A 13,256-nucleotide genomic window follows, 5' to 3' on the forward strand; every position below is an offset into this window, starting at 1 on the left:
ACAGAATATAAGTTCCTTGAGGGCAGGGACTACTTTGTTTTTGTTTTTGTATCTAGTATCTAGGACAGTTGCTTGGCACTCAATCAATACTTGTTGGTTAATTGATTGATCTGGAAAATGAAGGAGCTGGGCTAGATTTTCTAAAGTATCCTCCAGATCTAAATCTGTGACCTTATGAGCCATGATTTCTCAGTAGAAAATAAGGCATATTTTGGAGAACTGCCTTTTATCCCATCTTTTATAGGAAACCTTTTCCAGTCACTCTTAATTCTAGTGTCTTCCCTCTGTTAATTATTTCCTTTCTATCCTGTATATAAAACATTTGTATGTATTTGTTTGCATGCTGTCTCTCTCTTAAATGGTGAGCTTGTTGAGGGCAGGGACCATCCTTTGACCTTTTTTGTAACCCTAGTGCTTCGCACGGTGTCTGGAATGTTGGTACTTAATAAACGTTGATTGATTAGAGAGGCATTTTTCTTCCTTCAGACTATGACAAATATAATCAATAATAATAACAAAACAGCAATAAGTGAATTCATGAAATTATGTACTTATGTTTTCCAGTTTCCTAAGCATTTAGCATAACTTTGTAAACTGTGATTTCTTTGAGGGTGGAAATGTCCGCCAATATAGTCTCTCTATATAAATGAATTTGTGAAGGGTATGTGATATTATCAGCATGGGTGACTTTGGGAAAGGGAATTTCCATTACCATGGAAGATCCCAGACTGTACCTAGTCTATGATTTAAAGCGCTTAGGGAATTATCTGAGTCCCATAGAGGTGAACTGATTTGCTCAGGTTCACGTTTAGTCAACATCAGAGGACAAGCTTTCTGACCACCAGGGTAGCACTAGATGCCTTCAAAGATATGCAGTTTCATCAGTGAGAGTGCTTTCTCCAATGAGGCAGATTAGAACCCTTGTGAGACAAAAGGAATTCAACAGAAAGTTAAAGTAACTGACTTAAAGTCAGGGAGACCTGGGTTCAAATATGATCTGAGACGCTATCTAGCTGTGTGACCACAGATGGGTCACTTAATGTCTCTGTGCCTTGGTTTCCTCCTCTGTAAAATGAGAGGACTGGACTCGATGGCCTCTAAGGTCCCTTTTGGCTCTAAAATTCTGCTCCTACAACCCCAAGGTTTTGAGAATTGTGGCCAAAATTTTGCTACCAGGGGCTGATCTCCTGATGACCTCCAGATTTTGGAAATATGGTTCTCAGATGGAATATGTGTTATATCACTGGGCCCATGCCCAAAGTTAGCATGGTAGGACCTGCCAGAGCTCATGATGTGCCAAGATAACTCTTCAGAATACAGGGCTACTTCCATGTGTGGGGGCACAACTTCTGTGGAATATACCTACTGACACACCTACTTGCTCATACATATACACACCCACATTAGCACATTGTCACATCAGTGCATAAAAAAAAATAGTAGGCCCATCCATTAGCCAGAAATATTTTGTTCTAACCCAAGTGCTATCTCTGTTACTTTTGGATGAATTGCTAAAAAAACAAAATAAAACCCAATGATAATGTTTTCTGCTTACAGTCTGTGATGGTGTCATTGATGATAATGGTAGTTTTTCTAGGTTCCCCAAGCACTGAGTCCATGGGCATGCGGAGAACCAACTCAAACTTCTCTGGACCCTCTAAGACAGGTTGCCCCAGGTCATCCAGGATAGTCACATGGAAAGTCTTCATGTTCACTCCAGGAGCAAAGTCAAGGTTTTGGCTCACACCAATATAATCCATGCCAGCTACCAACAAAACGAGAATCATGAGTGAGGTTGCAGTGTTTATTGAAATTAATGTTCTTTCTGAGAAAGGCAAATAGTCTCCCAATGCCTACCATTCTTTTCTGCATCCAAATCCCTTGGAATAATATTTCATTCCCCAGGAGTCACCTCCTGGGAAAGGTGACTCACCAGGCTCTATGAGATTTTCAAGGACTGTACCAAGATATCCTCCTCATCAGTGTGGTTAAGTCCTATCATGTTACAAGCATCACTACGAACTCTTATTGATGGGAGCAGAGGCTCTGTGGGCAACTTTCATGTGAAATTAAAAGCTTTTCCTTTTGATATTTGGTAACCCTTCAATGATCTAGTATGCATTTTATTTGATAGAATTTCCATCACTCACCTTTATCAGGCTTCTGGCTTAATATTTCAAAATTCAACTCATTTTGATTTTGCCTCTGGAATCTAGACCATCCCTCAGCTAAGCTGTTATTAGTCATTTTGTAATTTGTCCCATCTGATCTAGGTAGCTTTTGTATTAGTAATTAAAATAGGTATCAAGTCATTACATCAAGGAAAAACAAATACTAACAAAACAGTGATAAGGAAAATGAGCTACCGAAAACAGCATTCATCAAAACATTTCTAAACTCAAACCTGTAGCTGTTGGTTCCCCTAAGGCTGTGTGATCCATTGGACAGAATGTTGGACTTAGAGTCTTGAGGCATGGGTTCAGATCTTGTCTCTACACTTACTAGCTGGGTGACTATGAGCAAGTCATTTGACCCTGTGAGTCTCAGTGAATAGTTGAGAACTGTTAATCTCTACTACTTCCCTTAATTCACAAAATTTTACAGCAAGAAGGGATCTTAGAGGTCATTGAGTTCAGCCCTCTAATTTCACAGAGGAGGAAACTGAGGCACAGAGATATTATGTGGCCCGTCTGTGGTCATACGGCTAGAAAGTGTCTGAGGTGGGATTTGAACCTGGGTCTTCTTGACTTTGAATCAGTGACTTTAACTTTATCCATGTAAGCTCTTGCTATGAGACAACCTTTAGAGCTAGTAAGAGTCAGAGACTGGCTTTGAATTTGGATCACTTTGATTCCAAGTTCTTAATTCTTTCCACTTTACTTCAGCATGCTATCTCTGGCCAAGTTATTGAGCCCATGCAAAAGGCTGAATATTTTGTTATTACCTTTTCCACTTTCTTTTCTTTTTCCACTAGACTCCCTTCCCCTTTGAATGTTTTCTCTCACCTTCTGCGGACAATGGCTCCGTCTTTCTTGACTGAATGGTGACTGTGGCTCGTTTGGAAAGGTCAGTCCCCTTTCTCCATACACAAACTTCCACAAAACCAGCACTTTCATCAACATGATATTCAGTGTTCCCAAAATACAGAGCAGGTTCTGGAGAGACAGGGGAGAGAAAATGGGCATGTTTCAATCTTGCAAATTTACTGTGGCCTCTGAACTAGATGCCACAGGTGGTGATTCTGAGCATAGATCCCAACTACATGCTGGCAGTAGCTGTCCCAGGTTCTGTTTTACATACTGTGACTATTAGGTAGAATTTTAAAAAAATGGATAAAATATCACTTGCTATTATTGTATTTCCATAAGACATGAAGTGATGAAACCAAGATAACATGTCATTTTTTTTATTTTAATGAGCTTGCCCTTTTAAGGAAAAAAAAAATAGTTCTTTCTGTACTGGAAAGATCCCTATGGGAAATTGCTAAAATGGCTTTAAATCTCCAAACCTAGCAATTCTTTGTAGAATGATAGGAAAGAGAGTGTATAGAGATATCTAAGAGGAAAATCTCTCCTTATTACTGGGAAAATTATTATATGGGGTTTTAATGTAGGTCGTTGAAGTAAAGGGGTTTTCCATCATGCACTATTTTTTTAAGAAGGAAAAAGCAGAATTGGATTATTCAATCTGATTAAACAAATATTATTAAGTAGAGCTTTGTGCTGCTCATAGGTAAGATACAAGTCTGGATGAGACAAAGTCTCTCCTCGGATGGAGCTTACGGCCCCATGAATGACCGAATTTTTAAAATGTGTTTAGTAAGGACCTGCTCATCATTGTGTTTGAGACTGAGAAGGGACCTTAACAGTCATCAAGCTCACATATAACAGCAATCTCTACTGTAACGTATCTATACCGTACTCTATATGCAATATTATACTATATATACAGTCTCTGCTATAGCATAGCACCCACCCTTTGTTCAAAGACCTCCAAGGCAACAGGCAACCATCACCCTCCTGGCAGCTCAGGGAATTTTTGGAAAGCTTCAATTGTTAGGAAATATTTTCTCCCCCAGTATCAAGCCTCAGTTTGTGCTTTTGCAAATCCCATCCATTGTTTCTGGTTCTGTCTCCTAGGGTGAAGTAAAATAAATGTCATTCCTTCTGCACATGACAGCCAATCATGTATGTAGGATCAACTACCATGTCATGAAAACAGAAAGAAACTATCTCATAATGAAGATAAATGGAGCCACGATCTATAGAAGAGCTTTTTAATTTTTTCTGTGTCATGGGTGCCTTTGCTGTCTGATAAATTGCATGAATCCCTACTCAGGAAAAAAATGTTTTTAAATGGATAAAATAAGATATGAAGGATTACAAAGAAAATGAAAGCTTAGGGAAAATAGAGACACAACTTTTTCCCATCCAGATTCATAAAGTTCCTAAAATCCTTGTTTCCCAGGTTAAGAACCCCTGATGGAGAGTGCATAAAAATTCCGGAGACAGACCCTCTGGGCCAGGGGTGGGGAACCTACAGCCTTGAGGCCACACATGGCCCTCTAGCTCCTCAAGTGCAGCTCTTTGAATCCACTCCTGCTCTGGGCTGATTTGTGTTAAAAAATAATAAAGCCAGAATTGAGTCTGGGAATTTGTTCAAAAGCTCTCATTCATGGGTGACACCTTGGTCACTGTTATGTCCACAGAACTAAGGTGATTAACTTGGGAGAAGTTGGCCCTTCCTCCCCAGATCTCATCCATACTTTCTCTTTTCCCCAACCCCCGCACTGGAAAACAAAAAGAAACCCCTTGTAACGAATATACTTGACCAATCAAAACAAATTCCTAAGTTGGCCATGTCCTCAAAAATGTGTGTCTCATTATTCTGTGTGTTCAATCCATCATCTCTCTCAGGAGTCACCTGTCACATCACATCATCGGTCTTCTGGTGGAAGGTGAACTTGATGTCTGTGCTAGCTGTCATGAAAGTCAAACTATGGGTGAGAGGGCGGTGGGGAGCGCAAGACCTGGTGTGCGGAAGAAGGCCTTGCTATTCTGTGCTTTCTAGTTTTCTATTCTGTGCTTTTCTATTTTAAGGGGAATTTTTTATTTTTATTGATTTGCTATGTTTTTATGTTATTTTCGTATTTGAATATACTCTTACCCCTTTCCCTTTTAACAAATATTTTTAGAAGAAGGGAAAAAAAACATTTGGCATAACCAAGCAACATATCAACCCTGTCTCATAGAATATGCGATAGTTCATTCCCATAGCTCCCCACCTCTCCAAAGAAGGGAGGTAATTGCATTTTTTTCAGCTCTTCTACAGAGCCATAAAATCTGTAGTGTTAATTTCATTCCTTTATGTTAAGTCAACATGAATTTATTAAGCACTTATTATGGGCTAGGCCCTGTGCTAAATGCTGGTAACACAAATATAAGCAAAAAGAAAGAGTCCCTGCCCTCAAGGAACTTATGTTCTGTATCCTTTCCTATTAACTCTTGAAGGAGTGACTTTTGGTTATTATAATTGCCTGGTGTTAGCTCTGTTTCATTGTTCTTGCCAGCAAATTCTTGGATGATCGTTTGGTCCATTGGCCCAAATGAGAGGCAGTGTTGCATAGTGGATAGAGCAGTGGGCTTGGACTCAGGAAGATCTGGCTTCATTTCCTGCCTCAGACATTTACTATACGTAGCCTTGGTCCCATGTCCCATGTTCTTTTCTATCTCCATGCTCTGTCCTTCCATTCACCTAATCAGTGGTTACTTTTGAATTGTGACATAGTGGTAAGAGAATTAGAATTAGAATCAGATGACCTGAGTTCATCTTGGGTTAGCGTTCCCGTACTTGTGTGGTCTTGACAAGTCACTTAAAGATGGGGTCTTCTTGACAAAGAGAATAGAGTGGTTTACCATTGCCTTCTCCAGCTCATTTTAAAGATAATGAAACTAAGGCAAACTGGGTTAAGTGGCACAGGTCCAGCTCTCTATCCACTATACCATCTAGCTGCCCCAGGTACTAGGTGTTTGACTCAGGGCAAGTCATAGCTAGTATATGTATCAGAGTTAGGACTTGAACACAGGTCTTTCTGACTATCCAGTATATCAGGGTGCTCTTTATATAGAAATCCTAGGAACTTGGCAAGTAAATGTTCTCAGTTCTGAGCTTCTCTTTGGCCAGTCCTCTCTCCCCACCCCTTGAGCCTCAGCTTCCACATCTGTGAAATGGGGATAAGGATGCCAGTTTCACAGTACTGCTGTGGAAATGAATGTAAATCACTTTGTAAACTTTAATGCACTATAGAAAGGTCAATTAGTTATTGAACAATCAAGTCCAAGAAGGTAGATTACAGTGTCCTCACAAGAAGTGAAAGAGACTAATACCACAAACGTCAAAGCTAGTGAATGCCTTTGGTCTCAGTCCTCTAATGTTGATAAAAGTCTTTAGTCCACAGGCCACAAAATGATTTGTGAAAATCAGAACAAGATAGATCTTAGTTATATTTCCAAGTGTAATTTTTAATTAATTAAATTAATTATTGAATTAATAATGAATCTTAATTCATTTTTAAGGTACAAAGTAGAGAAATATAGCCAGGCCACATGGTAGAGTTAAGTGTGAGGAACAGAAGACTAACGTCGTTGTTTTGGCTTCAGATACTCTAAGACACAAAGATATGCTTACATTTTGGTATAATGGAAAGAGCACTGGAATTGTTGTCTGGGGGCCTGTGTTCAAATCCCACCTCTTTCAATGATTACTTGTGTGATCTTGGGAAAATCATTTCTCAAGGGGTAGTTAGATGGTGCAGTGGATAGGGTGCTGGGTCTGGAGTCAGGAAGACCTAAGTTCAAATCAGGCCTTGGACACTTACTAGCTATGTGACTCTGGGCAAGTCACTTAACCCTGCTTGCCTCAGTTTCCTCATCTGTAAAATGAGCTGGAGAAGGAAATGGCAAACCAGTTTACTATGAGAAAACTGCTGAAAAGACTCCAAATGGACTCACAGAGTTGGACATGACTGAACAATAATAAAAGCTGTATAAAATAAGATATAAAACAAGTAAATAAAAAATAAATAAATAAATGAATGAATGAATGAACAAATAAATAAAATCAATCTAGTCAGACTGGATGACCTCTAAGATCCCTTTCAGCTCCATCTTTACGATCATTTGTTCTGCGGAGATATTGCTAACTTCTCACGCATGGACAAATCCTCCCATATGGAGAGTTTTCTTTTGGGCCCAAATTGTGATTTCTTTGGTGTATAGCCCCGGTGAGAACTTCCCTCCACTGATGCAGATTGGCACCTGCTTTGCAGTTTGTGGTCTTTGATATTTGCCTGGAGGCCTGAGAGCCTCTTACCCAGAGTCACACAGCTTGTTTATTTCCAAGTCAGAACTTGAACTCAGGCCTTTCTGACTATCCACTATAATATGGTACTCCTCATACATAGGATTTTGACAAGCAAATGCTCTCATCTCTGAACTCTTCACTGGCCAATCCTTCCCCCATGCTCCCCGCTTTCCTCATCCCCATTACTAATAATAAGAAACACCTACTTCGACCTCTTCTTTATCAATGTATTAATGAAAAAACTAAGGAAAGTCACTTGCCTGAAGTCCTCCAAGTAGTACCAGCAGAGTTGACATTTTGACTTAATGTCCTTTGATTTCAGGGTATATGTCCCTTTCACTACACCATGATGATAATAAGTCTTATGCTTTAACATCAGAATTGGACTATCTGTACATTTTCTATTCTATCACATTCATAGCCTTGAAGTCATCAGGGCCCCAAGAAAACCAAGAATGAGCTCATCAAGAAAGGCCCAACATGCACAGGGCCCAACCTACTCCTGAATGCTGCCTGAACTAGATGAAAATATACCTGGGAAATACTTAATGAAATAAAAATGGAAATACAATAAAACATAGATAATGTTAATATGTGGTTTTCTAAGTCATTACAAGGATCCATGTACATAATTTGGTGAGCCCATTTCTCTTTGAGCTTGACACTCCTGATCTAGCTTGTACTAAACTCTATAGGACTGCGTAAAACCCCATGAGGAGGACAGAAGTCTGTCTTTTTCTTTCTTTTTTTTTAATTTTTTTATTTTAAGATATGATCCCCTCCTCTTCAGTTCACTCTGTGTACTCTGTCTCTATGTGTGTGTGCGTGTGCGTGTGCATGTGTGTGTGTGTTATCCTATCCTGTACCCAGATGCTGAATAGTTTCAAGAGTTACAAATATTGTCTTTCCATGTAGGAATGTAAACAGTTCAACTTTTGTAAAGTCCCTTATGACTTCTCTTTGCTATTTACTTTTTCATGCTTCTCTTCATTCTTGTGTTTGAAAGTCAAATTTTCTTTTCAGCTCTGGTCTTTTCATCAAGAATGCTTGAAAGTCCTCTATTTCATTGAAAGACCAATTTTTCCCCTGAAGTATTATATTCAGTTTTGCTGGGTAGGTGATTCTTGGTTTTAGTCCTAGTTCCTTTGACTTCTGGAATATCCTATTCCACGCCCTTCGATCCGTTAATGTGGAAGCTGCTACATCTTGTGTTATCCTGATTGTATTTCCACAATACTTGAATTGTTTCTTTCTAGCTGCTTGCAATATTTTCTCCTTGATCTGGGAACTCTGGAATTTGGCCACAATGTTCCTAGGAGTTTCTCTTTTTGGATCTCTTTCAGGCAGTGATCTGTGGATTCCCTGAATACTTATTTTGCCCTCTGGTTCTAGAATATCAGGGCAGTTTTCCTTGATAATTTCATGAAAGATGATGTCTAGGCTCTTTTTTTGATCATGGCTTTCAGGTAGTCCCATAATTTTTAAAATGTCTCTCCTGGATCTATTCTCCAGGTCAGTTGTTTTTCCAATGAGATATTTCACATTATCTTCCATGTTTTCATTCTTTTGGTTTTGTTTTGTGATTTCTTGGTTTCTCATAAAGTCATTAGCCTCCATCTGTTCCATTCTAATTTTGAAAGAATTATTTTCTTCAGTGAGCTTTTGAACCTCCTTTTCCATTTGTCTAATTCTGCTTTTGAAAGCATTCTTCTCCTCATTGGCTTCTTGAACCTCTTTTGCCAATTGAGTTAGCCTATTTTTCAAGGTGTTATTTTCTTCAGCATTTTTTTGGGTCTCCTTTAGCAGGGAGCTGATCTGCTGTTCATGTTTTGGCTGCATGTCTCTCATTTCTCTTCCCAGGTTTTCTTCCACCTCTCTAACTTGATTTTCTATGAGCCCTTCTATGGCCTGAGCCCATTGAGTGGGCTGGGATATAGAGGCCTTGACTTCTGTGTCTTTGACTGATGGTAAGCATTGTTCTTCCTCATCAGAAAGGAAGGGAGGAAATACCTGTTCCCCAAGAAAGTAACCTTCTATAGTCTTATTTCTTTTCCCTTTTCTGGGCATTTTCCCAGCCAGTGATTTGACTTCTGAATATTCTCTTCACACCCACTTCGCCTCTGGATCCTCCCAGCCAGCGCTTGGGGTTTGAGATTCAAATGCTGCTTGCCAGCCTCAGGGCTTTTGGCGGGGGCAGGGCTGCTATTCAGTGTGAGATTAAGTTCAGGTGCTCAGGGCGGGGCAGGGCCGCCTCATGGGCTCAGTTCCCTCAGGGGGTTTATGCACAGACCTTCAACAATGGATCCAGGCTCCTGCCTGCTTGGGGAGCCCTGGTCTGCTCCCGCCTCTGCTGGTGCCTCCCGAGGGGGCCTGAGTTATGGGGGCACCCCACTCCCCTCTCCACCCTCCAAAGAGACCCTCTCACCGACCCCTGTCACCTGTGGGTGGAGGGACCCGTGCGGCCGCTGGAGATCCCATCCCTGAAGCCTGCTCGGATCTTTTCCTCTCGGTGCCGTGGCCACGGCAGGGCTGTACTCAGCTCCCAGTCCCAGCGCCCAGTCCGCAGCGCGAAGGACCCCCCGCGAGAGGTTTGCAGGTCTCTTTGGAATGGAAATCTCCCTCGCTCCAATGTTCTGTGGCCTCTGGGTGCAGAATTCGCCGTGAGTTACTTTTTTGTAGATGTTCTATGGGTTGTGGGTTCGGAGCTATGTGTATGTGCGTCTTTCTACTCCGCCATCTTGGCTCCGCCCCTGTCTTTTTCTTAAAGATCTCCAGTGTATACACAGATACCAGAAGAGATCCTTTGGTTTTTTTGTTATTTACTGGTTTCAGTCATGTCTAACCTATTGTGACCCTATTTGGGGTTTTCTTGGCAGAGATACTGGAATGGTTTGCTATTTCCTTTTCTATCTCATTTTTCACATGAGGAAACTGAGACCTACAGGATTAAGTGACTTACTGAGGGTCACACAGCTAGTAAGTGTCTGAGACCGGATTTGAACTCAGAAAAGTGAGTCTTCCTGATTCAAGTCCCAGCACTCCATCCACCTAGCTGCCCCCCAAGAGACTTCAACTTATACATTTCTTTTCTTTTGCTTTCCTAATTTCTATAGTTGAACTCTTTTGAATATTCTTTCCTTTTTCCTCTTCTCCCTAGTTCACATGAAACTTTGTCTCTTCTCCCACCTCCTATCCTTATTCTGATTCTCCTTTTTGGGTTCAGATATTATGATTTCATCTGTATTGGGAACTCTCATTGTCAAAACTCATGATCGTGAAGATCAGACCTGAGATTAAGTCCTGTCTTTGAGACACACTAACTATATGAACATGGACAAATCACTTAACTTTCCAACACCCCAGGCACTAGACTCTCTGTGATACCTTCAACAGGTTAATTCCAATTCATTTCCCCAAAGCTCAGATCATCATACTTCTTTGGATAGAGGCCTAAGGATAAGATTATAACTTCCTGATTTATACTTGGTCTCTGGGCCAAAGCAAACCATTTTCTGTCAAGCTCTAAAAGCTCATCTCTTATATCCTTCCCCTCCATTAATGGGATGTTGTGAATGTCATCATTGAAATTTGCTCCCTGATGGTTGCCTCAGTAGCCATCACAATTTACTGAGGTAACTTTATTATTTGGAACCTAAACATGGTGCCAAAAAGGGCCAGAGCGGGGGAGAAATGCAACGGAAGTAATCTATCTGGAAATGAACCAGATTCATAAAGAGAACAGGGAACACAAAGGAAGTCATTTGAGGCTATTCTCCTCTCTTTCTTCCTTTGCTTTCATGTATTGCCAATAAAGGAACTATCGGTTTAACTATGGCCCACTTAGCTACAAAGCTTCAAACACAGAGCTTCTGTTCCCTTTCCTCCACTTCCCCAGTATCTGATAATTCTTACTGAAGGACTTGATATTCTATCAACACATCACTAACTTCAATGCTATTAAATTTTTGTTGGATAGACTTTTCCTATTTGAGAATGTTTACTTGGATGGATTCCTTGTGCCCTTTCACTTTGTGGGATTATTTTCTATTTGTTTATAAAAAAATAACAATTTATTTTATTTTTATGTATTTTATTACTTGTTATTTGGGATTCTGTCATGGCACGGAAAGCAATCCCCTTTCTTTGAGATTTTAACTTTTGTGAAGCAACAAGATACTTACATCTGTATCTTCAGAGTTCCCTCATGAACAACCGGATCCTTTGTTCTATCCCATACATTCAGAAATCATGCTCCCACAAAGAATATGGCAATGATATGGAACCCACAATCCTTTAAAGGGGACTGAGGATCCGTTTTACAAAACCTTCATTGTTCGAATGACTAGAAAGAGCCTATATCAAAGGCTTGGCACTTTCTTTAGCTCTCTGCCTTTTCGCTTTTATGCATAAATGTAAATTCTAGAAGAGATTTTCTTGCTCAAATAGTGTTCCTGCTTTGTGGAATAGGAGTTTTGCCTTAAGAATTCTTGCAAAGACTTTCAGTACTTTAAAAGTAATTAAAATAATAAGAGCTAACCGTTACACAGCACTCACTGTGTACTCAAAATTCAGTGTTGATGGGATGGTAGAGAAACAGTTACACTCAATCATTAGTCACGGAATTGCAGTTCTAGAATGGTTTTTGACAATAGTTGCACAGTATGCAGTAAAAGTCACACAAACAGTTATGACCTTTGGCCCAGTAATTATATTTTTGGAAATGATACTCTGATAGTATAATAAAAAGAAAAAAATTCAAAGATTTTCATAGAAGCCTAATATGTAACTACAAAAAGCTAGAATCAACTTAAATGTCAAATAGTCAAAATGAGGTACGGCATGGTTCTATAATGGAATACTATGAGTGCTAGGTGGTGCAATGGATAGAGTGAGTGCTGGACTTGGCATCAGGAAGACTCATCTTCCTAAGTTCAAATCCAGCCTCAGACACTTACTAGCAGCGTGGGCCTGCATGAATCATTTACCCCTGTTTGTCTCAGTTTCCTCATCTGCAAAATGAGCTGGAGAAGGAAATGACAAACCACTCTAGTATCTCTGCCAAGAAAACCCCAAATGGGGGGCTTGACTGAAATGACTGAACAACAGCAAATGCACAAGTAAGATAGACAAATGGGATGAATGGAAAGAAATCTGAAAAAACCTTTATGAAATGATGAAAAGTGGGGGAAAAAAGGACCAGGATGAAGTACATACTAACTCTATCCATAGGAGAGGCAAAAACCTCAATAATAGAAAAAAGAAAGGCTGAACAAACTGCAGCATATGAACAGAATAGAGTATTATGAACCCTAAAAAATGATGCATAAGAAAAATTCAAAGAAGCATGGGAAAATTTGTATGAACTGATGCAGAATAAAATAAGAATAGAAGGACAGTATGCACGACTAAAATAATGTAAATGAAAATCTCCCTGAAAGGAAGCTGAACTCTGAGTTCCTGAAATAACAGTAATGGTCCTGGAGAACAGATGATGAAATACTCCTTTCTCATGTCAATAGAAATGTGGTGGATTGCTAGGGCAGAATGCTACAAACACTGTGAATCGGGTATTTTTCAACGAACTTTTTTCTTTTGCTCTAAGAGATGAGGAATGGTGGAAGGAAGGGAAGGATGTTTTCAGAAGTTACTGTGATATAAAAACAAAAGGTACCCATAAAGTTAATTTTAAAAACCCACTCTTGTAGGTACTTAGATGGACTAAATAGAAAATTGTTACATCATTTGTATTGAAATGAACGAATTTGAATGTAAATATGAAAAGCAGTTTTAGTTGATATTCACCTTTAAGTTTTTAATAAACTTAAATTAAGTAAAAATGTAGTTAGCAAGACTTCTAGTCCTTTCACCTCATGGTGAGGTAACACAGAGGTGGA

General features: G+C 39.8%; 1 protein-coding gene across 1 annotated transcript in view; it reads right to left on the reverse strand.

Moving 5' to 3' along the window:
* Window positions 1-13,256, reverse strand: part of FREM3 (FRAS1 related extracellular matrix 3) — a 140,794-nt gene that overhangs the window by 37,473 nt on the left and 90,065 nt on the right. The window contains exons 7-8 of the mRNA XM_072621145.1: window positions 3,006-3,155; window positions 1,556-1,765 (exon numbers count right to left, since the gene is read on the reverse strand). Of these exons, the coding sequence (XP_072477246.1) occupies window positions 1,556-1,765; window positions 3,006-3,155 (360 nt within the window). The remainder of the gene's footprint in view (window positions 1-1,555; window positions 1,766-3,005; window positions 3,156-13,256) is intronic.

This window comes from Notamacropus eugenii, chromosome 6 (assembly GCF_028372415.1).
Source record: "Notamacropus eugenii isolate mMacEug1 chromosome 6, mMacEug1.pri_v2, whole genome shotgun sequence".
Taxonomy (NCBI): Eukaryota; Metazoa; Chordata; class Mammalia; order Diprotodontia; family Macropodidae; genus Notamacropus; species Notamacropus eugenii.